This window comes from Emys orbicularis, chromosome 1, assembly GCF_028017835.1.
Source record: "Emys orbicularis isolate rEmyOrb1 chromosome 1, rEmyOrb1.hap1, whole genome shotgun sequence".
NCBI lineage: Eukaryota > Metazoa > Chordata > Testudines > Emydidae > Emys > Emys orbicularis.
In genome coordinates, this window is record NC_088683.1 from 265,763,986 (window position 1) to 265,788,451 (window position 24,466).

A 24,466-nucleotide genomic window follows, 5' to 3' on the forward strand; every position below is an offset into this window, starting at 1 on the left:
ATAAAGGGCATCTGCCAGAAACTCCAAAGATACTCCATCAGCTCTTTAAGTACCAGATTTAAACCCCAAAGCAGCGGTTCTCAAACTGGGGGTTGTGACCTCTCACGGGGTTGCAAGGTGGTTACATGGGGGTCACGGGGCTGAAAGCCCCAAGCCCCCATTAAATTAAATTACCCCCCTCATGTTTTTAATTTATAAAAGGAGTCACACTCAGAGGCTTGCTGTGTGAAAGGGGTCACCAATACAAAAAGTTTGAAAACCACTACCAAAGAGGACCCAACTTGTGTATTGTTAGGAAGACGTGGAGTAGACCTTGGAAAAGTTGTTTCATTACATTTCATGATGTTTAAGAAGTGGAACTTTGACAACGTTCATGGTAAACTGTTACAGGAGCCAAGTTGCAGTTTAGCAACGTACCTTTTTTTTTGTTTTTGTTTTGTTTTTTGAGGGGTGGGGAGGTGGGGAAAGGTTGAACAGCAAATGGATAATCCAATATGAGAGAAATAGAAGCAGATATTGTCAACTTGCTTTAGGACTGCCCAAAGAGAAAATCTCTCCCAAGTCACCATAGGTTTGTATGGCCCTCTATCAAGAAATTCTTAATAGCTAAAGATTGTGAGAGGTTTTTTGGAGATAAAGATTTCAAAAATCAAGCAGTCAAATGCATGAATTTTGGGTCTGGATGTAGTATGCTGGCCTGTTTCTGTGAAAGGAGGTCTGGAAGTTATAACATCAAGTGGCTAATTTATATTCTCTCCATTTGCTGGTGATTATAAAGCTTGAGTGATGCAGTTTGGGTGTACAAGGAGAACTTGTGAATTTATTTTGTTTCTTCAATTTAAAAAAAAATAAAAAAATACAACTATGGATACCCATCCAGTACTCTGGTGAACAACAAACTTAAACTGATCTTTCCAGAACAGTAAGAATGATCAAAAGCTACATTAATAAAGGCCAACTGGGAATCTGAATTATTAGAAAATAATTCCAAGAACTAAAGTCAGGAAAGAAGACTTCCACTTTTCTTTTTATTCTTCTATACCAATTCAGATATATAGCCTTTCCCAAAGCGGTACAGGAACCTATACAGAGGGTAGAATACCTAAAAGTCTTGTGAAAATCCACCCTCCTACCAAAGGCAGCACCAAAGAAGTCTTCCACAACCAGCCTCTCACACTTAAAAAGGCTGTTTAAAGACATTGATGGAGGCTACCTTAGAAATCTAATACAGGTGCCTCTGTACACCAGCACTAGGAAGAGCTTGAGGGACCCTTTCTGCCTTACACAGAAAAACTGAAACTGTGCAACATCTTAGTAAAAAGACAGGGACTGCAGTTCACGTCTCTGGTAGCATTGGTCACACTAAGGCAAGCAGTCGCATGGTAAAAGCTTTTTGTAGTTAAAAAAGAAAAGAGTCAAATTTTTAAAATCTTCTTCCTTACTCTACAAAGAAAGAATGACACATGTTCCACCAGATGGAGAACACTGGCAATTTCCAGTTAGCAAGTTTCTTTTACAAAATACACCACTCAAAAGTGCAATTACTACATGCTGTGGTTATCTGATGGCAGGGACTATCTATACCCATGGGTCTGGATTGTAGACAGGTGGGGAGGGGGAAGAGAAGGAATATAATTTTCATATTATGTAGAATGTCTGATCAGGGTAAATATATCCCTCTGTACCTGGTGTGGATAAGCGTCACCTGACCCCATTTGTCTTTTGTTCTGGTCAAATATAATCCACAGCTGGCTGTCAAATTCAGATTCATACAACAATTCACAAAGCAGTGGACAGCTTGGAGTCACTTCCCCACTCTTAGGCTATAAAAAAAAAAAGTCAAAACACAGTTGAATATTGCGTAGTGAAAGGTACACTTCTGAAGTAATGATTCAGGAATAAGTCTATATTAATCATAGTAAAACTTCAATCCTTCCAATTTATGATTAATTAGAATCTCTGTTCTCACAGTTTGCATTACAACTGGCATCAGCTACAGAAGCACCCCAAGATTCTGTGATCCAGCACATCCTAGAGCTCTCCCTACCCCTTTTGTTAGGAAATTCACAAAAAAGTTCTAGAGATATGAAGTTTAAAACAGTGTTAAAGAACCAATTAAAACTTACTTGATGAAAGTTGTACGTCAAAATCATCTCATATAGTTGCCGATTATTTGGCAAAACATCTCTGGATCCTAAAGGTTTTATTTTAGCGCTCACTGGTCTGCAATTGAACACAACAGCAAGTTTTAGGAACAGTTTTCCTAAACAATTTGCCTAAACAGTTTGTCTAAACAGAAACTCGCATGCATTATGATACAGTCTTCAATTACATGATCGATCACATGCAATTTTTTCGACAGAACCCATGCCTCTTACACTGCAAAGGATGGACCTGCTTTGGGGATGAATCAGGGTTATGTAGTGAAGCAGACTTGTCTACAAGATCCCTGATCCACTACTGCAGAAGTTGGGAGGCGTGTAGTGAATGAGGCACGGTATTGCAGGAAAAGAAAGGATGGTCTATGGTTAAGACAGCTGAATCGTACCCTGGAAATTGGACTATATCCTTGCCTCTGCCACAGAGTTCCTATATGCATGTCACTTAAACCCATCTTTTCCACACGCAATCATTAATTACATGTTCCTCATTTTCTGGGCACACAACTTGAGACCCTGGGCTTTGATTTGCAGAAGGGCTGAGCACTCACAAATGCAAATGAACTCAGTAGGAGCTGGTCTTGGAACACACAAATTGCAGTACTTTGAAAAATCCGGTTCTAGGGGTCTCAATTTGAGCACCCAAGGCGAGTGGATACTTCTGACCTTAATGTCTCTGTCCCTCAACTATCCATCTATAAAAAAGGGGGATAATATGCATCTCTCACAGGGGCACTAAAGATAATTCAGAATGTTTAAGAAGCACTCAAATACTGGTCATGAGTGCCACAAAACATGAGGAAATTAATAATTCTGTCTTTAGATCAGAGTTTAAAGAGTGTGCAGTAAATAAGGCACAGGAGACACACACTGAATAATGAGAAAAAAATTAAATGGCTGCTCATTAAGTGAGCACCCCCCATGCTGCATTTTGAATGAGGTTGGGGTCCTGTAGAAAAAAAATAATGTGATGATATAATCAAAGACCATCTTAATGCATAAGCACAACCGGGCAGAATATTATGGTTGCTCTAGGCAACCTTAATTCTGACATTTCCTAACTTTAGAGTGCTTGATCTTGCAACTTCAGTTTCCTTTTAATAGTGTGTTTGTAATTTCCTAGATTTAAAAAAAAAAAAAGCCAACAAAACCCAGAAATTCCAGCATGTGGCAACACATTGGGACCCATATGGGTTATCAACAGGTTGGAACCATTGGAGCCAGAACACAGTCCTCTGCCACTTGAGCTAATTGAGTAACTGACAGAAGTAGCAGGTTGTCATCTTCCATATAGACTAGCACTAGAGGGGGAGAGGACACTTTCCTGTCAGTAAATATTGTGAAATCTCCTAGCAGCCGAAGGGTGAGCCCTCAAGAATCTTGGGCTACATTCCTGGCTAAGAAGGGAAGTGTGCTCCAACAGGCACACACCCTTCTTCCTGTTTCTCCCAAGCTAACTTGTTCTTCCTCTTTCCCATCCCCTCCAACAACCTGTCCCTGTCTTGTTCTTCCCTACCCTGGCTTCTGGTCCCAGTCCAATCCTCCTTGCCTACCCATGCCATCTCCACTCATCAGGCTTCTCATTCTTATCACATTTTTTCTTGCCCAGCCAATTCTAGTCTCCCCACTGGGGATCCCCGTCTAAATCCTGGTCTTCCCTTCACACCAAGTGTCCCCCATCCCAGTCTCCTAGCCCAGCCAGTCCCAGTTATTCCCTCCTGATTCTTTGCCCTGTGTCTCTCTTCCCTCCCCACAGCCCTAGTCATCCCAGCCCTCCCTATTTCACCCCAGTTCCTTGTCCTAATCAGTCAGTTTCCCCCTCACCCACCTCACAACTCCTCATCAGATCTCCCCTCTCTTCCTCTGCCATTTGCCCTCTTCTCCCCGCGGTTCTCAGTTTTGTTGTCCAGCCAGTCCCAATCTCTCCCCCTCCCACCCAGCTCCTCATCCAATCTCAGTGTTTCTCCTCCGTCCCATCAACTGTCTCCCAGTTCCAGATTCCCTCTCCCGACAACCTCTTAAGCTTTCAGTTCTAATCTTCTTGCTCAACTAGTTCAAGTCCCTAACCCCTTTGGGATCTTAGTAACAGTTTCTATTCCTTCTCCTGCCAGCCCCAGTCTCACCAGGATCCCTGTCCCTATCTACTCCTTTTCCTCTCCCCCTATTCAGTTCTAGTCCCTTTTGCATTTGAGTCAGGTGGCTTCCTCTTCATCCTCATTGGGATTCGGACAAGGAGCCCAGAAGAGGAGACTAGGACTGGCTGGACATGGCAAATGCGATTAGGATGAGAAGTCTTTCTGGGCACCATTAGGCAGGGTCATTGAACACAGGAGAGCCAGTATCCCTGCTCAGTTCCAGACTCCCGCCCTACTCTGGCCTGAAGCAACCTGGAGCTGCCATTATAAAGATCCGTCGACTCTGCCTGCACCTCTCGCGGCGGCGGAGTACAGCAGTCAACGGGAGAGCGCTCGGGGGTCGATTTATCGCATCTAGACTAGGCGCGATAAATCGACCCCTGCTGGATCGATCGCTGCCCGCCGATCCAGCGGGTAGTATAGACATACCCAAAGTTATTCATTTTACTGTTAATTCATGTTTATTTCAAGAATTACTATTTTAATTACATGCTAAGTAACTTTGAAAACTTAGACAATTTTCAACAAAGACCCCAAAACAGCAACTGTACCTGAGCGTTTGGACCCAGCTTTTCAGATTTATGCAAGGAGCAATATCTTCATATTTCAGTGTGGACTGAACATCAAAACGGACAATGCCTTCTGAAGCATGCTTTAAAAAAAAAAAAAAGTGTTTAATGGTTAACTTGGTTCCCAGCTTTATTTATAAATACATATAAAAAATTCTAACCCATTACTGGCCTTTCTTCAGAATAGAATCATAGAAGCGTAGGAGTAGAAGGGACCTCGATAGGACTTCTAGTCCAGTCCCCCACACTCAAGGCAGGACTGAGTATTATCATTCTAGACCATTCCTGACAGGTGTTTATCTAAGCTGCTCTTAAAAACGTCAAATGATGGAGATTCCACAACTTCCCTAGGCAATTTATTCTAGTGCTTAACTACCCCGATAATTAGGAAGTTTGTCCTAATGTCCAACCTAAACTTTCCTTGCTGTAATTTAAGCCCACTGCTACTTTAGGTATTTACGTTTGAAAAACTGCATCCTAGACCATTATTTCCTGTAAATACTTGGAAGTTTAGTGGATGAACACAGCTTTTTTGTACTAATCGTGATCAATACATTTCTGTGGGTTCCTGTTCCTATTACTGTGCATTTAAGAATTATTAATTATTAATCACTGACATATCTCAGCTACATGTATAGTCTGAGTTTTCTTCAAGGTGCATCTAATGATCTTTTCATCATCAAAGAATTTCTCAAACTGATCAATAGAAACTAAAATATGAAAAAACTCACTATGTTTAACTGAGGAGTAGCACAAACTATGCCATGGAAGGAAATTGTGTAATCAATGCTGACATCACTAAGGCTTGCCCACCAACGAGCAATACAAAATTCAATGGTTTTTCCACCCTGGATAATAGAAAAGACAAATGTTAGACATATTCACACCCTCACCTTCCATTCTCATTCCCCACCCACCCTAAAAATAAATTCATAAGAACAAAGGAATTTGCACGCAGTTCAAAAGTACTCCAATTATGCCAATAATTCAAGTTTACACAGAATTGGCCAGGACACTATGCTTGTCCTGCAAATGCAAGACAATTCCAATAAATCATGTCTGATATCCTAGCTATGACCAAAAATGAACACAACACTCCAGAGACAGGTGCAGTATTTTTCTATATAAACAGGTTTTAAATAAAAATACAGTTAAATAACACTTCTTCCTTCTTTCCCAGCTTGCAGGAAAAACTGTGATTAGTTTACAGAAGACGACGGAGAGACTGTTGCCTATCTATATGTAGAATTCACTGAGGGAAAGCTAAGATGAAGAAATGAATATTTAGTTTTGAAAGCAGTCCACAGTCTTCACTCTCTCTTGCAAGAGTTCCATAATTTAGGTATAGTTCTATGGCATTTTCAAAGAGGCTAAGGACTGAATGGACACAGAGCACGAACCCTTGATATGATGTCCAGGTCATGGCTGAAGAATGTGGCAACAGGAGGAATCCTGCACTATCACTGCCTCTACTGTGCCTGTTCTACAAACAAACTGATTTTGGATTACCAATCTGGCTTCTTTAATACGCATTAAATTAACCCAGCAACTGAAGACACCAAATTCACTTATGTGCAGTTTTAATATCAAAATGATAAAATATGGAGTAATTAAGAAGACTAGTGAAAGAATGGAAATATAGTGCATATAATTCAACATAATAATTCCAACTGAATCCAGGCCCTGCTATATCGTGCTTCTTTGAGTTCTCTGAATAACACCTCAACAAAGCCAATTTTCTTTCATGATTTACTGTTAATTTTTGTACATATTGATATTTAAATTCAAATTAACTTACTAAGACGGGAAACGCTTCAGTCACTGATCCTTTTTCTGGTAAGGATGAGAATTTATAGAACTCATGGCTTCTGTATGCTTTTTGTTTCACTAGTTGAACCGCATGAAGAACAAACTTGGCAGTCACATCAGTTGAGCAGGAACATACTGTAACTTCTAGATTAAAGAAAAAACTTTCAAAACAGAGCTTAATTTCAGTAGCCAAAAAAGCTAATAAGAATGGAAAATGTTTAGAGAAGAAAAAGAAAATTAGACTCCAATGTATATGTAAATTTTTTAAAAAACAGTTATTATTCAGCACACAAGTGCCTATGGGTACGACTACACTGGAATAAAAGGTGTGCAGCACGGTCGGCCCAGGTCAGCAGACTCGGGCTGGGAGGCTAAAAATTGCTGAGTAGACGTTCAGGCTGGAGTTCCAGACTGGGCCCTGGGATCCCACGAGGTGGGAAGGTCCCAGAGCCTGGGCTCCAGCCCATGCCTGAATGTTTACACATCAATTTTACAGTCTTGCAGCCTGAGTCAGCTTCCCAGTTCGGCTGCAGGTGTTTAACTGCTGTACTGACATACCCGAAATCCATGATTAAAATAATGTCAAATAATACACGTGCAAAGGCTGAAATTGTGGAAAAGCAACATCACTTGCCCCATAACCTCAGCCATGCTGAACACAACGCCATCTACAGCCTCAGAAACAACTCTGACATCATAATCAAAAAGGCTGACAAAGGAGGTGCTGTCGTCATCAGGAATAAATTGGAATATGACCAAGAGGCTGCTAGACAGCTCTCTAACACCACATTCTACAGGCCATTATCCTCTGATCCCACTGAGGATTACCTAAAGAAACTACACCATCTGCTAAAAAAACTCCCTGACAAAGCACAGGAACAAATCTGTACAGACACATGCCTAGAACCCCGACCAGGGGTATTCTATTTGCTACTCAAGATCCATAAACCTGGAAATCCTGGACGCCCCATCATCTCAGGCACTGGCACCCTAACATCAGGATTGTCTGGTTATGTGGACTCTCTCCTCAGGCCCTATGCTACCAGCACTCCCAGCTATCTTCGAGACACCACTGACTTCCTGAGGAAACTACAATCCATCGGTGATCTTCCAGGAAACACCATCCTGGCCACTATGGACGTAGAAGCCCTCTACACCAATATTCCACACAAAGATGGACTACAAGCTATCAGGAACAGTATCCCCGATAATGTCACAGCTAACCTGGTGGCTGAACTTTGTGACTTTGTCCTCACCCACAACTATTTCACATTTGGGGACAATATATACCTTCACGTCAGCGGCACTGCTATGGGTACCCGCATGGCCCCACAGTATGCCAACATTTTTATGGCTGACTTAGAATAACGCTTCCTTAGCTCTCGTCCCCTAATGCCCCTACTCTACTTGCGCTACATTGATGACATCTTCATCATCTGGACCCATGGAAAAGAAGCGCTTGAGGAATTCCACCATGATTTCAATAATTTCCATCCCACCATCAACCTCAGCCTAGATCAATCCACATAAGCGGTCCATTTCCTGGACACTACTGTGCTAATAAGCGATGGTCACATAAATACCACCCTATACTGGAAACCTACTGACCGCTACACGTACCTACATTCCTCCAGCTTCCATCCAGGACACACCACACGATCCATTGTCAACAGCCAAGCTCTAAGATATAACCGCATTTGCTCCAATCCCTCAGACAGAGACAAGCACCTACAAGATCTCTATCAAGCATTCTTAAAACTACAATACCCACCTGCTGAAGTGAAAAAACAGATTGACAGAGCCAGACGAGTACCCAGAAGTCACCTCCTACAAGACAGGCCCAACAAAGAAAATAACAGAACACCACTAGCTGTCACCTTCAGCCCCCAACTAAAACCTCTCTAGCGCATCATCGAAGATCTACAACCTATCCTGAAAGATGATCCCTCACTCTCACAGATCTTGGGAGACAGACCTGTCCTCGCTTACAGACAACCCCCCAACCTAAAGCAAATACTCACCAGCAACCACACATCACTGAACAAAAACACTCACCCAGGAACCTATCCTTGTAACAAAGCCCGATGCCAACTCTGTCCACATATCTATTCAAGTGACATCATCATAGGACCTAATCACATCAGCCATACCATCGGGGCTCGTTCACCTGCACATCTACCAATGTGATATATGCCATCATGTGCCAGCAATGCCCCTCTGCCATGTACATTGGCCAAACCAGACAGTCTCTACGCAAAAGAATTAATGGACACAAATCTGACATCAGGAATCATAATACTCAAAAACCAGTGGGAGAACACTTTAACCTGTCCGGTCATTCTATGACAGACCTGCGGGTGGCTATTTTACAACAGAAAAACTTCAAAAACAGACTCCAACGAGAGACTGCTGAGCTGGAATTGATATGCAAACTAGATACAATCAACTTAGGATTGAATAAGGACTGGGAATGGCTGAGCCATTACAAACATTGAATCTATCTCCCCTTGTAAGTATTCTCACACTTCTTATCAAACTGTCTGTACTGGGCTATCTTAGCACTTCAAAAGTTTTTTTCTCTTACTTAATTGGCCTCTCAGAGCTGGTAAGACAACTCCCACCTGTTCATTCTCTCTGTATGTGTGTGTATATGTATATCTCTCCTCAATATATGTTCCATTCTATATGCATCTGATGAAGTGGGCTGTAGCCCACGAAAGCTTATGCTCTAATAAATTTGTTAGTCTCTAAGGTGCCAGAAGTACTCCTGTTCTTTTTATGTACAAACAAGAGTTTCTCGAGCTGGAAAACCAGTAAAGCAAAAGACTTTGTTCAGAAAATAAGTGATACTTGATAGAGCAGTGAAAATTGTTGACTAAGCAGTATAGGTTTTTTGATTGTCATTTTTTAAACACAAACACCCTGACGTTGGATTCCAACCTGCTCCCACTGAAGATAATGAGAGTTTTACCATTAACATCAGACCAGACGCCTCCGTGGCAAAGGATTCAGTTAAGTTCTCATCTTCTATGTGGACCACAGCACTTGAAGGGGAGAGAGACTTTGCCAGAGGGTTTCAAAGACATTTGCTGACAGAGGAATAGCGACACTCAGGAATCTTGGGTTCCATTTGAGGCTCTGGATGGGAATGTGCTCTAGCAGGCACGGATTCATCTGTGCATTTTCCCCAAGCTTTGCCCCTTCTTCACCTTCCCCTCCAACCTGTCCCAAGTTGTGTGTCTTCCCCAATCCTGGTTCCTTGTCCCAAGACAATTCTGCATTTTACTCCTCCTCCACAAACTGCCTGGTCCCAGTAGGGGAAGCTCTGAGACATAAGCTCCTTGTTGTCAGGTCTGCTGCCCAGACCCAGCATGGCCAGAGCAGATGGAAACTGCAATTGCAGGGTAAGCCCTGCTCAGCCCCACCCTGGAACAGGTACAGGACAAACAGAATCTTTGGGAAATTTAGCTGCAAAATCTCTAATAAACATGTGAGAAGTGTAATTTTTCAGAGGCACATAACTTGGCCAAATTTTCACAGGAATGGAAAAGGCACATCCTCTACCAAATTTCAAGCCTCCATTCCAAAGCATGGGGTGCTAGTGCTTCTCAAAGAAGAACTTTTCTATTCCTGTCTTTTTCTAACAATGTGTTTTTCTCTAGCCTCATTCTCAAAAATGGCTGAACCATTTTGGTTGAAGTTTTCTAAAAAAAATGCAGCCTGGGGCAAACACGCAGCATAGGGAAATTTTAGCCCAAGTGATTGAAGTTTTGCAAAATGATAAGTAAGGCTCAGTGTTTGTCACGGAGGTCATGGATGCCGTGACTTTCCAGGACCTCCGTGACTTCTGCAGCAGCCCCGTGCAGCTGGCTCAGGTGCACTGGCTGCTGCTGGGGCAGTCTTGTCCCACCCCCCCCGCCCCAGCAGGAGTTTGGGTGTGGAGGGGTGGGGGGATCAGGGCTTGGAGTTTCGATGCAGGGCAGTGCTTACCTGGAGGGGGGATCCCCTAGCTCCACATGCTGTCTCTGCCGGCAGCCAGGCACCGCCCCCACAGCTCCCATTGGCTGCGGTTCTGGGGCTTGAGGCAGAGCAGAGGCAGCACATGGAGCTAGGGTCGCTGCTTCCCAGGAGCTGGGTAGGGAGCCTACCCCAACCCCACCAACCCCCCCCCCCCCCCCCCCCCCAGCACCTGCACCATCCTCCCGGGTGGTGCCCCTCTCCCCAGCACCATCCCCCCAGTTTTAGTCAGGGGTATTTTTAGTAAAAATCATGGATAGGTCAAGGGCCGTGAATTTTTGTCTACTGCCTGTGACCTGTCCATGACTAAAAATATCCATGACTATGACTAAAACTTAGCCTTAGTTATACACAGCTGAAAACAGAGGCTTATAATGGGAAGCGTGGGGCAAGCTTAACAGGTGGTGCTACCTGCCTGCTTGCTAATACCTGCTAGAGAGGACTTTTGATACAGACTTTTTGACGTAAAGTGGCTACTTCAGGTTTGTATTAAAAACACACACACACACAGGCCATACGCTCTTGATTTGCCCTAAGCTACAGAACAACTAATCTGATGTAATAGAATTATTCTAAAACACTATTCTGTTCTTGCATATATACACACACATATATATATATATATATATACACATATATACACATATATACACACACATATATATATATATATATATATATATATATATATATATATATATATATATATATATATATATATATATATACAAGGACTGCATAAATGGCTTAGCTAAAACAAAATTATGATAATAGAAAGCAGTCATTATAAAAAGATACAATTATTTCTTAAATAGATAAGAAAATTAAGGTTGGAAATTTTTCTCAATGGCATTTACTTAGTAAACATACAACTTCCAAAGAATATTTATTCTACCTCAAAAAAACCCTCTGTGTTGAAGTCTAGAAACAAACAATAAAGAGACGTGTCACAGCCATTTTATTCATGTGTCATATTCCTCTGTATGCTGCCTATCTTCTTACTCAAGTTATTTTGTAGTTGGTTAGAAATGAGGCAAGAAATTCACAAAAGAAAGTTAGTTTTCAGTGGCATTTTTTTGATCATTGTTCAAAATATGAACAATATGAACCAAGATTTGGCTGACAGCCGAGAAAGACGGGGGGGGGGGGGGGCTGAAAGCTGCCCAAGCGGCTGTCAGAAACTACACAGACCTTGCACCTGCAGGACAGCAAAACCAGCAGAGAGGAAAACAAAGCCCAGGGCCGCAGAGGCAAAAAACACAGACGAGACAACAAGAGTAGGAGCCAGCCAGGCATCCATGAAGCTAAGATGTTTTGGGAAAGGGAAAGAGACCGTAGCAAGCATGTTTGGACTGAGACAAGGAGCACCAGGAACAGAAGGCTCTGGACGAAAAAGCCCAGGACTTAAAACCCTCCTAAGAGCTGGAGCAATTTGGAGAACACAGCAGATTCTTGGACGCCCTGGGCCCAGGACAGCACTCCCGTCCGCCTTCCCCTTCTTTTCTTCTGACGTTACACCCAGACCTGGCCAAGTCTGGGTAGTGCGTGTGGGAGTATGAAAGTGGGTTAGGGCCTGGGGGCATTAATGCTTTCTTTCTTCCCCTGAGTGACGTGGGAATGGTTCCAGCACTCTGTGCTGTTATTTTATTTTATCAATAAAGCTTTAAAATTTAGATACGTGGTGTCATCTCCTCCCAAAAAAGACCCTGTGGTCCCAGCCTGATCAACTGTGGGCCCAGGCAGATTGGTAACAAAAATCTGTCACATCCCCTTTAACATCATGTTCCTACATGTGTTTAAGCCAGACAAAACAGGGTCAATTATAGTAACACACACACACAAAATTTCCATCAGTGATGGAAAGATACCCAGTTATTATTTAGTAATTTTTTCTTGTAGTGCCACAAACCCAATCAGAATTAGAGTCCCATTGTGCTAGACACTATAAAAAGACAGACTCCCCCCCAACCCCTCCTAAAGAGCTTAAAAAAATAGCATTTCACAAATAAGTCTTACTCATAATACTCCCATTGAAATCTGGGAGTACTGCCTGTTTGAAAGACATAAATTTTAGATAAATTTGTATTTTTAATTTTCCTTACCAGCCCATGTAGCTCCTTGAGGAACTTCAATGAAGTGTCTTCGGATTTGACCAGGCTTAAAATGCACATCAGTATATGAAAGGTCATAGTGTGAAGATTCATCTATTCTGTGAATATAATTTTAAAGTTTAATAACTTTAAAACTGAATAATCTTTTTAGAAATCTTAAAAATGCAGCTAGTGGGTTTAAAATCCCCCTGGCTCAAATACGGATAGGACCATGGGACATTTGTCACTTTGGATCATGATGCCCCTTGCTTGCACACCTGCTTATTTCAAAGGGAACCTGTGTTCAATAACAATGAGCTTCACTATTATTGCATGCAAAGTACATCTTTATGACCAGAGTCTCTTCAGAGCCCATCAGCACTGGTCACAGTAATTCATGACAGCTAGTTTTTGTCAGACATGAGCTCATCCCATTTCCAACAGGAGCTAGACACACCATGTTAACAGGCAACATTGGCTTTAGGATTTTGATGACTCATGGTGTTCCATCAATACACTATAAATCAGCTTGTGACTCATCACTACCTAGTCTTTATGCAGTACCACTGAGTGAGGACAATGGCATTACATTTACATTAACTCAGCTTCTCTCTCTCTGTGGCCATCTCTGTATTCAGGATGGGGGCAATTTGCACTATTCCTTCTGGCAGAGGATTTATATTGGCTTGGATATTGAGACGCCTTAAACCAGAACTGCCTGAAAGACCCAAGAAAGCAGCTAGGACAATACATCATACTCAGATATTTATGTAGCCATGCACGGGAGTAAAAAAAATAAAAAAGTAAATGTTCACTGACCTTGCTGGTATAATAAGAGTTATTGGAACTCTGAACAAAGGGCCTGCATTAGGCGCTGCTATATCATAACCACACACCTGACAAATTAATCAAGATGTTATTTAAGTAGTTACACAGCATCATGTTCTAAAGCAATTTAAAATGGATGTAATATGACCTGGGTGAGCTTCTATAGATTGGCTGTGGAGTATTTTGATTCTATATCATTATTGCTCAATGAACTTAGAGGGGCTACAGGTTGAAGAGGCTTTAATCACTGCCACGTCAGAAAAACATTTAAGTACCACCAGTTTAAGAATACTTTTAAAAAAAAATTCAACTTTTAAAAATGTTTTTAACTAGTACATTCAGAATCCCATAATTTTTCATAGGTTTCTGCACTGACACAATCACATATAACAAGTTTAGTTACTTGGTTAGGTAGGGACTAATTGCAGCTTAGACCTCTTCCTACACCGCTGTCTTGTGTTCACTCTCAATTCTGCACCCTCCAACACTTATATTTCCATTATTGCTCTCCACATCTTTATTTTTTGTGCACACAATTCATCAACATTGCTTAAGTCCCAGCCTTAAATATCAGCGTGACTGAAACCATACTACCTCCAGACCCTTTCTTCACTGCTACTGCAGTGCAATCAGAGATCTTAGTTTTTTTTATAATTGTTCTAAAAACCTGAAATGCTTTTTTTCCTAACAAGAAAAGTTATTTTTGTTATTGCACCAACATTTGAGGATTCCAGCTGCAATGCAATGGAGAAGTTTTAGTGTTATTCTAAGTTTTGGACTCTTTGGGGATATTAAACTATTTTAAAAAGGATCAATGGGGCAAAAATGAAGGAGAGAACAGAGAAGGCAAGAGAATAGCAGAACATCTGAATTGAAAACAGCCTCCCCATTTAATTCAATAAGACACACTTCAAACTCCAATCTCCACTATCCTTCTCCACATACAGGGAAGTATTAGCCACACAGGGCACGTCTACATTGGAATAAAAAAAACCTGGGGCATGGCCACGGCTGGCCCAGATCACCTGACTTGGGCTCTAGCTGCGGGTCTAAATATTGCTGTGCAGACATTTGTGCTGGGCATACTCTGGGACCCCTCCTGCCAATGGAACATCTACACAGCAATTTCACAGCCCTGCAGCCTGAGTCAGCTGACCAGACCAGCTGCGGGTGTTTAATTGCTGTGTAGACATACCCTCAGAGGTTCAGATATTTCAAGAAGAGATAAAAATGCTTAATTTTATTTTAAAAATCTAAGAAAAAACATTTAAGTTATAAATATTTAGAGTTAAGACACACTGAACAGCTATGGTAAGTCTCTTGTAGTAATAAACTGGAAAAATGAGCTGAAATGTTTAAAAAAATCTACACTTAGTCTGCAAAAAATGTAATTGCTTTGTGTCAGGATTACAAAATTTTGCAGAAATAGGGGGCAAGATAAAGAACATGGTTTACTTTTTTCTTACATGAAGCCACAAGTTTTTCCTGTTTTAAATAAACTAATTGTGCAACAGCATTTGCTACCCAGTACAGGAGAAAGTAAAATAAATTAAAAGCTTTGGATGCTATAATCTACTAGAAAAATGATTTCTAAAAGCTAAATGAAAATGACCACAGGAAAGGGAGACAGCAAATACTTTTGTTCATAAATAGAAGTACTTTCATACCTCTGTGTAGTGTAGTCCTTCTCTCAGACCACGTGGGTCCACACGTACATTTATATGCCTACATTGGTTCATGAGCTCTAAATGACTGGGACACTGAACCCATGCCGCATTTGAAGTTAAAGCTAAATGAAGTTGAAGAGAGATTCTTTCGGTGTTTTCTGAAACGAGATGTAATTTTTAATACAATAATCCAAACAAAATGTTTAGGTGCCACTGTAACAAAAAAATTAATATTCCCACTAATGTGTACATGCCCTACTATTACCGGTGGGAACCCACTCCTTGAAACTTTTAAGGAAGCTGCTTTTATTGTTAAAAGTGCCACTGAACATGATCTTTCAAAAACAAAAAAGATGTTTTACTTAATAATGGGATGCACTCCCTCAGACAAAAATGATTACCATTTCTCTTGGATAGGTAGCACCATCACCATGAGTGAATTCTGGTGCTCTAAGCTGGAAACCCTTCTTCCTACCCACCCTCAATGAAATTCTCATAACCATTAAGTAAAATAGTGACATGCAATTTTTTTTTTTTTTAAAATGACTCCACCCGTGAACATCTGAGGCTGTCTCTCTATTTGGAGCTGGGGCTGTGATACCCAGCTCTCACTGAGCTAGCATGCAAACAGTAATAGTGTAGCCAAAGAAGCAACGGCAGCACAGGCTAGTCGCCCCAATTACATACCCATGGGGTCCAGTCAGGTTTGTACTTGGCACAGCTAGCCCATGCCACCACTGCCCATGCTACTACGACTCCACTATTTTTAGCATGCTACCTCGATGACAGCTAGTGCAAATATGTCTAATCAAGCTGGGAATGACACCCCTAGCTCCCAGGGCAGACCTCGCCTAAATGCAGAAATAGGAGTTTTCCTTCCCCACTCCCCTTTTTCAGGTCCTCCACTGCAGTGCAAAATCAATGCATTCACCATGCTGTGACATCAGATCTAACATAACTAAGGCTAAGATTTTGTCACACATTTTTAGTAAAAGTCACAGACAGGTCACAGGCCATAAAGAAAAATTCATGAAAGTCCGTGACCTATTCGTGACTTTTACTAAAAGTATGTATGGCATAATGGGGAACTCCCGGGGCACCCCCCTCCACCCACTGTGGCTGGGAGCTCAGAGTCCTCAGCCACCACAGGTGGCGGGGGGGACACTGCAGCTCCCAGGCGCTATGGGCTCAAGTCAGAGGTCTCTGGAAGTCGCAGATGCTGTGACAAAAATTCACAGCCCTAAACATAACTGTATCAGAACTAAAAGATCAAGGTAACAGAACTATTCAATATTTAAGAATTGTACTATATCCAAATTTGTATGAAATAAGTTTTGAAAACATTGATACTCAAACTTCTGAAAGGAACATTTCCCACTGACAGGTTTCAAACAGGACCTTCAGTGATTAACAGAACAATGCGAGGAAGAAGAACGCTTCCTTATAATCACTACTAGATGCAACATGTTGAGCATTTATCTTAGAAATTTGCCAAATTAAAAATATTGGCCTTTATTTTGCTAAACTGTGGTTTATACCTATATCTTGGAAACAGTCCTCTATGAAGCAGAGAAGGATAAAATAAGAAAGTCCCAATGGTAAACAATCTCGCCGTGGCTCAGCAAGCCAGTCCCGCTTTTGGATGCAGTTATCTATGCTCCAGAATCTAGAGGCTTGTCTATTGTAGAAAAGTTACATGAGGTTTAACTAAATTAACGTTAAAGCTTGTATTGGTGAATTACTGAATTAAACTAAAGCAATTTAAGCAAGAGTTAAACTGGTTTTCATAGATTTAAGAACCTCTGTAAATCATCTAGTCCCACCTCCTGCAAAACAGACCTTAGGACTTCCCTGAATTCGTTTCAGTTTGAAGCAGAAAAACATCCAATCCTGATTAAAAGTTGCCAGTGATGGACTTGACCCACCCCTTGGTTAAGTTGTTTCAATGGTTAATTAGCCTCACTGGGCTTCAGCTTTGGCCCCCCCCACCCGGGGCAGTGGGGCTCGGGCTCTCCCCGGCCAGGGTGGCAGGGCTCAGGCTTTGGTCCCTCCTCCTGCGGTGGTGTAGTAACTTTTGTTATCAGAAAGGGCTCGCACTGCAATGAAGTTTGAGAACCCCTGCTAATCATTCTCATGGCTTTTCTCTGAACCCTCTCCAATTTTTCAGCATCCTTCTTGAAGTATATACATGACAGAACTGGAGACAGTGTTCCAACAGCAGTCACACTACTGCCAAATAGCAAGGTAAAAATTACTTCCTACTCCTAGTCAATATTCCCATTTATATATATCTAAGGATTGCCTTAGCTCTTTTCATCAAAGCATTGCTCACGCTCAGCTGATTATTTACTGTGACCACCAAGTCTTTTTCAGAGTCACTGCTTCGCAGGACAGAGTCCCTCACCCTGTAAATATAGTCTATATTCTTTGTTCCTAAATATATGACCTTACATTTGGCCATATTAAAACACATAACAACTGCCCAGTTTACAAATCAATCCAGATTGCTCTGTATTAGTGACCCATCCTCTTCATTATTTACCATCCCCCAGTCTTCCAGAGGAGAGCCTCCTTGTGAGACTTAGGCAACAAAATATACAGATAAATAGTAAGGAATTTGAAAGCAGCTCAAAGTGTGGCAGTAACATACAGGACTCTTGAGCGTACAAGCCAAACAACTTGTACCAAATTAAGGGAGGAAACTGTTCCAGGTATAAATGCCCACACAGAACCAAATTCAGAATAGTGTGCTTTATTCTGGGAAACCAATTTTAAAAGGCACCCAAATGAGCCAATCAAGGTGATTTAGTAAGTGTTTTCCTTCTAGTTTCAAGGGTAAATTACAAAGTAAAAAAGAGCAACAAAGCTTCTTTAGAGATTAACGGAGGCAAATTAGCAGACTAAATATATTTACTCTTACAAAAGCCATGTCTCAGGGTATAAAACTACACTCTGTAAAACAACAAACTATGTACCAATATGGACGACTCCCCCTAAAACAGAGAAGACGCTTGGCTGGGCACAATTGAGAGATGATGAAGGGCAAGATATATACCTCCTGAATCCAGACTTCAAAAGATCCAAGTATTGAATCATGACTTAAGTGCACTACGGCACACACCAATACTAAAATCCCAAGGCTACCCTAACTTAACTATACACAAGTGTTAAGAGAAAAAGCTAGAAATCTGATTTTAAAAACTTTTTAAAAAGGACTTCTGCAACTACTGATCACAGAAAAAGAACTGATGGAAGTGCAAGTCCTTCATAGACAACTTCGACCCTGAAAGTTTGTGGCCACAAGAGGCCATATCCAGGAATTAGTTATTTCTCAACTAAGCGCTTTCACATTTGAAAATGTATACATTCCCATAGAGGGCTACATAAGATGCAAAAATTGAAGTTTTAAATTCACACAGATTATTCAAGTTACAGGAAATTTTAAAATGTTTTGAATATTTTCCCCACGTTCATTTAAAACACTTGGTATTTTTCATTTCAAATTTCTCCAAAATAAAGAAAGACACGCTTGAGTTAAAAACATGAAGGACTTCACCCTCCAAATGAACCTGTGAAAAAGCAGAGACTAAAACCAAGGGTTTAGAATGGAAAAGCCATCTCGATTCAGCTGTGTTATCATGGAAAAACCACCTTGATTCAAACTATTAAAACTATAATTAAGAGTAGCAGCTTTTTTTATAATACAGATACATGACAACTCACTACATCATATATTTTTCATTTAAACATATAGTGTTACCTAATTGTGTGATCTTTAGACCCAAGTCCTCATTGAATTTAAACAACATTCCTAAACATGTTTATATAACCAGCTTCTTCCCTACCTGTATTCTCAGGAAAAACAGGTTCTATGCCAACCCCTCGGTCAGAAGGTGCAGCTATCTGGACAGGATCTCTGAGGTAGATTCCACGGTTGTTTCCAACAGTAATAGTAAAACCTATGTTACTTGTGAATGATGAATTTTGAATGAGGTAGTCATAGGCTTTATCAACCTATTGAGAAAAGACAGTGTTCCAATATACTCATTTAACCCTACAGTAGTCACAATAGAAAATACCCAACTTCTAGATGAAGTTTTTAGAAAGCATAGCCACTAATGGTAGGGAAACACAAGGGTTTGGCATTTGAATTGCAATGGTTATACCTTGTCTCCTATGCCAGCAGACATAGCGAGTACTGCAGTGCTCTAAAACAGCCTACAGTGGCTATGCACAACATTGCAAGAGGGAGCTGCATTCAAGATGCCTTGACAAGGTGTGCTGGCTGGAGGTTGGGCATATTACGTAGAATGGAGGAGAAAGAATTCACCTTCTCCAATGAGGAAAAAATAGTCTAAAGCTGTGGGGCAAAATTTTCAAAAAAACCCAAAACAAAAACAAAAAAACAAGTACCATTTTCAAAAGTGACTTAGGAGCTTAAGTTTCAGTGATTTCCAGTAAGACTTAGAAGCCTAAATATAACCATTAGGACTCACATGCTGATCCCCTGTGTTGCACTACCATTAGTTCCTATGCTTTGTGAAACACCATATGCTATGCTTAGGAGCCCAAGTCTTGCTGAAAGCCAATGACTCTGGGATTATTGAAAATTTTACCTGTAATTAGTTTTCAGATAGGCACTATAGCAGGGATCGGCAGCCTTTGGCACGCGGCTCGCCAGGGTAAGCACCCTGGCAGGCCGGGCCAGTTTGTTTACCTGCTGCATCTGCAGGTTCGGCCGATCGCGGCTCCCACTGGCCGCAGTTCGCCGCTCCAGGCCAATGGGGGCTGCGGGAAGCGACGCGGGGCAAGGGATGGTGTTATGGACACTGCAGTCACTATTGTCTTAGCATATTCCAATTTTTTTTTGTTTTGTGTTTTATTTTGCCATTTAAAAAAAAATATTGGTGAACTGGGCTCCAATGAAACTCCTTGCTTGGAAAAACAAACAAAAGAAATAAACAACCAGGAAGCAGCAGATTCAGCATAAACCCACAAGCTAATTGTTAGGATGAAAAAAGTGATGTTTTCATTCAATGCTTTTGTTATCATACCTAATGAAGTCATTCTACTTAAATACACGAAGTAATCTGAACAGTTAACAGCTATCTGAGTATATAATCTGTTTTACTGTACGAACTTCTTTAGAGCCAGTTTCCTATTTGTGTGGGTTATTGCACAGCAAAGAGAAAAAGCGATTCAGAAAGAAAAGTGTGATTATAATGGACTTGTGTAGCACTTGCAACTACTTAGTGACCAGATTTCAAGTTGACAATATTCCTTTAAAGTTGATGATTTGCATAATTTTTGCATCTATGCTGTTAAGTACCTGAATAATACCATGTCCTTGTGCAAACACTTCTATATTTTCAGCCTTCACTGCAGTATTTTCTAAAGCTCTTCTGACAGAGTGAACAGTGTAATGAACATCATTAGCTTTGAGTCCTGAAATTACAGTGTTATTGATAAAACATTAAAGAACATGAAGATTCAACATTATTAACTCTTATTAAATGTAAGAGACATAGGTTGCTTCAGTAATATTATTGGATTTCAATTTATAAAATTGTGCAATAATGAAAAGACAAAAATTTCTCTCTAACAAAGAGAGACAATATTCATTACCTGACAGGACTAAAGCAATGCCTCCACATGCATTAGGTGAAGACATAGATGTGCCATTCATGAGCTGTGTTCCTCGTAAAGTCCAGTTAGGAACAGAAGCAATAGCTCCTCCTGGCGCACTGATACTCACTCCAAGGGCTCCATCGGTACTAAAAAGTTATGATACGATTATTGAAATCCAAATATTTGTTTATACAACCAACCATTTCACATTAAAGCTATCATACTACTGTATTTAATCATACAAGTATTTCAGTGTTCAGCTGCATTCTCTAACACTACTGTATAGATACTACCAAATTCAAAAATGATTTTGACATTAAACAATTTTTTTTTTTTTTTTTTTTTTTTAGCATTTTCATACTATTCAGTCATGACTTGACTATAAAAACTTCACTTAGGAGAAAATAAATATTAAACTCCTATAACATTGAATTTTTTGGAACTGGTAAAACAGATGATTTTTAGTTATCTATCACAGACTCCAGTTTGTCAAAGGAACAAATCTCCGAACCAAAAGTTAGACATCCAGTATTGTATTTCAAGTTATTTTAGATGCCTAATCTGTTAGGTACTCAAGTATGACGGTCAAGCACGACAAATGTATTTACCCCTAATTTTTTCCTACAAAAATGGTAATAGTGAGGGAGAGCAAAAGGGGATGCAAAACTAAACTCCTTAATTTCTGGTTTGTGGTCACTCCCACACTTTAAAGTTTAAAGGCAATGTCCTGAACTGAAGGACAGCTCAGAGGCCTATGGTGGCTTTAAGATGGTTCTGGACTGTTTCAGGGACTGGAGAAACCCCTGGCACAATCCAGACAGCCCTGGGGCCTATCTTAAGGCCTTGTCTATGCTACAAAGTTAAGTCGACCTAAGCACAGCCACCAAGTAATTACCACCTGTCAGTGGTGCACATCCTGACCAGAAACTCTTCCACCAACTTAACTGTCAGAGATATTGTAGGGTGGGATGGGGCTCCTGCTGTGAGCCCCCAGGCAGGGCTGACAGCCAACAGGCAACGTAAGTCACAGTGTCTACACAGACACCTTGTCACCCTAACTACATCGACCTAAGCACTACGCCTCTCGCAGAAGTGGAATTATTAGGTTGATGTAGTGAGCAACTTGCATCGGCAAGAGCAACGTTGTAGTGTAGACACTTACAGAGTTAGGTCGACATAAGCCACTACATAATTGTAGTGTATACCAAGCCTAAGTAACTGCTGCCTCACCCCATGCTGCTCTATCGATCAGGGGCAGCTCTGCCTGGAATCTCTATAGCACTGCATGCTGCAACACCATACTGGAATGCCCATCCAGTGGGCCTTGCCATAGGATCCTTTGGAGACAGCCTTACAGCAGTCTTCTGCCCACAATGCCTGTGCAATCTCCAGCCTGGGGTTTTTAGGGCCCCTTTGTGCATTCTTTTTTGAACCCTGTTATAGTCTTGGCCTTCACAGCATCCTCTGGCTAAGAGTTCAACAGGTTGACTGTGCGTTGTGTGAAGAAATACTTCCTTTTGTTTGTTTTAAACCTGCTGCCTATTAATTTAATTTGGTGACCCCTAGTTCGTGTGTTATGAGAAGGAGTAAACAACACTTCCTTATTTACTTTCTCCACACCAGTCATGGTTTTATAGACCTCAATCATATCCCCCCTTAGTTGTCTCTTTTCCAAGCTGAAAAGTACCAGTCTCATTAATCTCTCCTCATACGGAAGTCGTTCCATACCCCTAATAATTTTTGTTGCCCTTTTCTGAACCTTTTCCAATTCCAGTATATCTTTTTTGAGTGGGGTGACCACATCTGCATGCAGTATTCAAGATGGGGAATACAAAGTGTCCCCCTCATTGTACTCTAGGTTTGCGGAAGGCAGAGTGCAAAGAAGACCGCAGGGACCTAAAGTTCAGTTAGCTTGGTCTTCACTTATATAGCTTCTTACATATAAAATCGATGGGGTCTAAATTAGTTGTTACTACTCAAGAAAGAGATCTTGGAGTCATTGTGGATAGTTCTCTGAAAACATCCACTCAGTGTGCAGCGGCAGTCATATTGCCTCTATATAAATCCATCTTGAATACTGCATGCATTATGATATTTTCTGTCTTCTTATCTATCCCTTTCCTAATAGTTTCTAACGTTGTTTGCTTTTTTGATTGCCGCTGCACACTGAGTGGATGTTTTCAGAGAACTATCCACAATGACTCCAAGATCTCTTTCTTGAGTGGTAACAACTAATTTAGACCCCATCAATTTTATATGTAAGAAGCTATATAAGTGAAGACCAAGCTAACTGAACTTTAGGTCCCTGCGGTCTTCTTTGCACTCTGCGTTCCGCAAACCTAGAGTACAATGAAGGGGACTCTTTGTATTCCCCAGGCCAGCAATTGGAAAGATTTTTGCCAACTCCCCCCACCCCCATCGCCACTTAGAAGCAGAGAATCCTGATGTAAAATGGACCATTGTTCAACTTAAGTCTTCTTGGAGGTCTTTCAGACAGATCAATCAGGTTTACATTTTTGGGGAATACTCATGGAGCTTAAAGTTGAATTGCAAAGAAAAATATGCTCACACTGCTCCTTTATGACAAAAGTGCTACCTAAAAAAAGTTTTCCTGACCCTTTTTAGAACAATGTATGTAGAAGGTTATTTCTGGATTTTTTTCATCCTCATTTGGCAAAGATGTCTCTGAAGAACTTAAATAGCAATGTCACATGAAGCTGAAATTCGAGTTGCAGTTCTCACTGTCCCCAAATGAGAGGAAAAGGATTACCAATTCTTAATCTAAACCTCTGCATTTTCCCTCTTCAATGGTAAGCTTGCTGCAGAAATCTGAGTTGTATGAGATGCAATATGTCTAATCATTTAGCCAAGCAAAAGGAAGAAAAGTGGAGGCCTGATATTTCTGCTGTTTGCAAGAACACACAATTTCTTTAGATCTGAGGCCATACTTATATTCATAAAAGGCAAACTATTTTTGCTTTGCAATTCACCTTTAAGGGCCTATGCAAAATCCTCAGAAAGGTTTTGCATGTTGAGCGACGTGATCAGTGCCAAGACAAACTAAGCATCAATCTCGATTGTAGATCCCTTTTGCTCACTCTCTAAGCAGCATTCAAAGTTACTGGAAAGCTGCAACTACACACAAACTAACAAACAGAAACCTGAGATAAACTCCAGAAAAGGCCAAACAGAATCTTCCTCACAGTAGTGTTTGTTAGCTTCAACATCTTTTAGCAGTATTAACATTTTTCTTTAAGGGGGCAACAGATGACAACCAGATAGCTACAGAGCAAACTTTCACTAACCACAGGAACAAAGGAATGAATAAAGGAGAGCACTGGTATTCTACATTTCCCTGAGGTATACCGTGAATGCTTTGTGAAAAGGCAATTTGAAGTGGTGCAACAGAGGGAGTTTGCCTGGGAGCTGTCCGAGAGGAGGTACGCTAAGTGCTGCATTAGGGGGGCTGTGTTGGTGAGTATCTGAGTGTCTGCTGCTGGGACAGTTGGTCAGTTTGACCGTGTGCTTGATTGCTTGCTTGTTTGTTTGAAAAGTGTGAATTGG

The 24,466-nt window shown here is 41.1% G+C and overlaps 1 protein-coding gene across 1 annotated transcript in view; it reads right to left on the bottom strand.

Annotated features, from left to right (window-relative positions):
* Positions 1–24,466, bottom strand: part of TPP2 (tripeptidyl peptidase 2) — an 80,429-nt gene that overhangs the window by 28,846 nt on the left and 27,117 nt on the right. Inside the window, 11 exon segments of the mRNA XM_065403904.1 lie at positions 1,686–1,823; positions 2,127–2,223; positions 4,846–4,946; positions 5,595–5,711; positions 6,662–6,816; positions 12,792–12,898; positions 13,599–13,675; positions 15,275–15,432; positions 19,120–19,288; positions 20,604–20,719; positions 20,900–21,048. Of these exon segments, the coding sequence (XP_065259976.1) occupies positions 1,686–1,823; positions 2,127–2,223; positions 4,846–4,946; positions 5,595–5,711; positions 6,662–6,816; positions 12,792–12,898; positions 13,599–13,675; positions 15,275–15,432; positions 19,120–19,288; positions 20,604–20,719; positions 20,900–21,048 (1,384 nt within the window).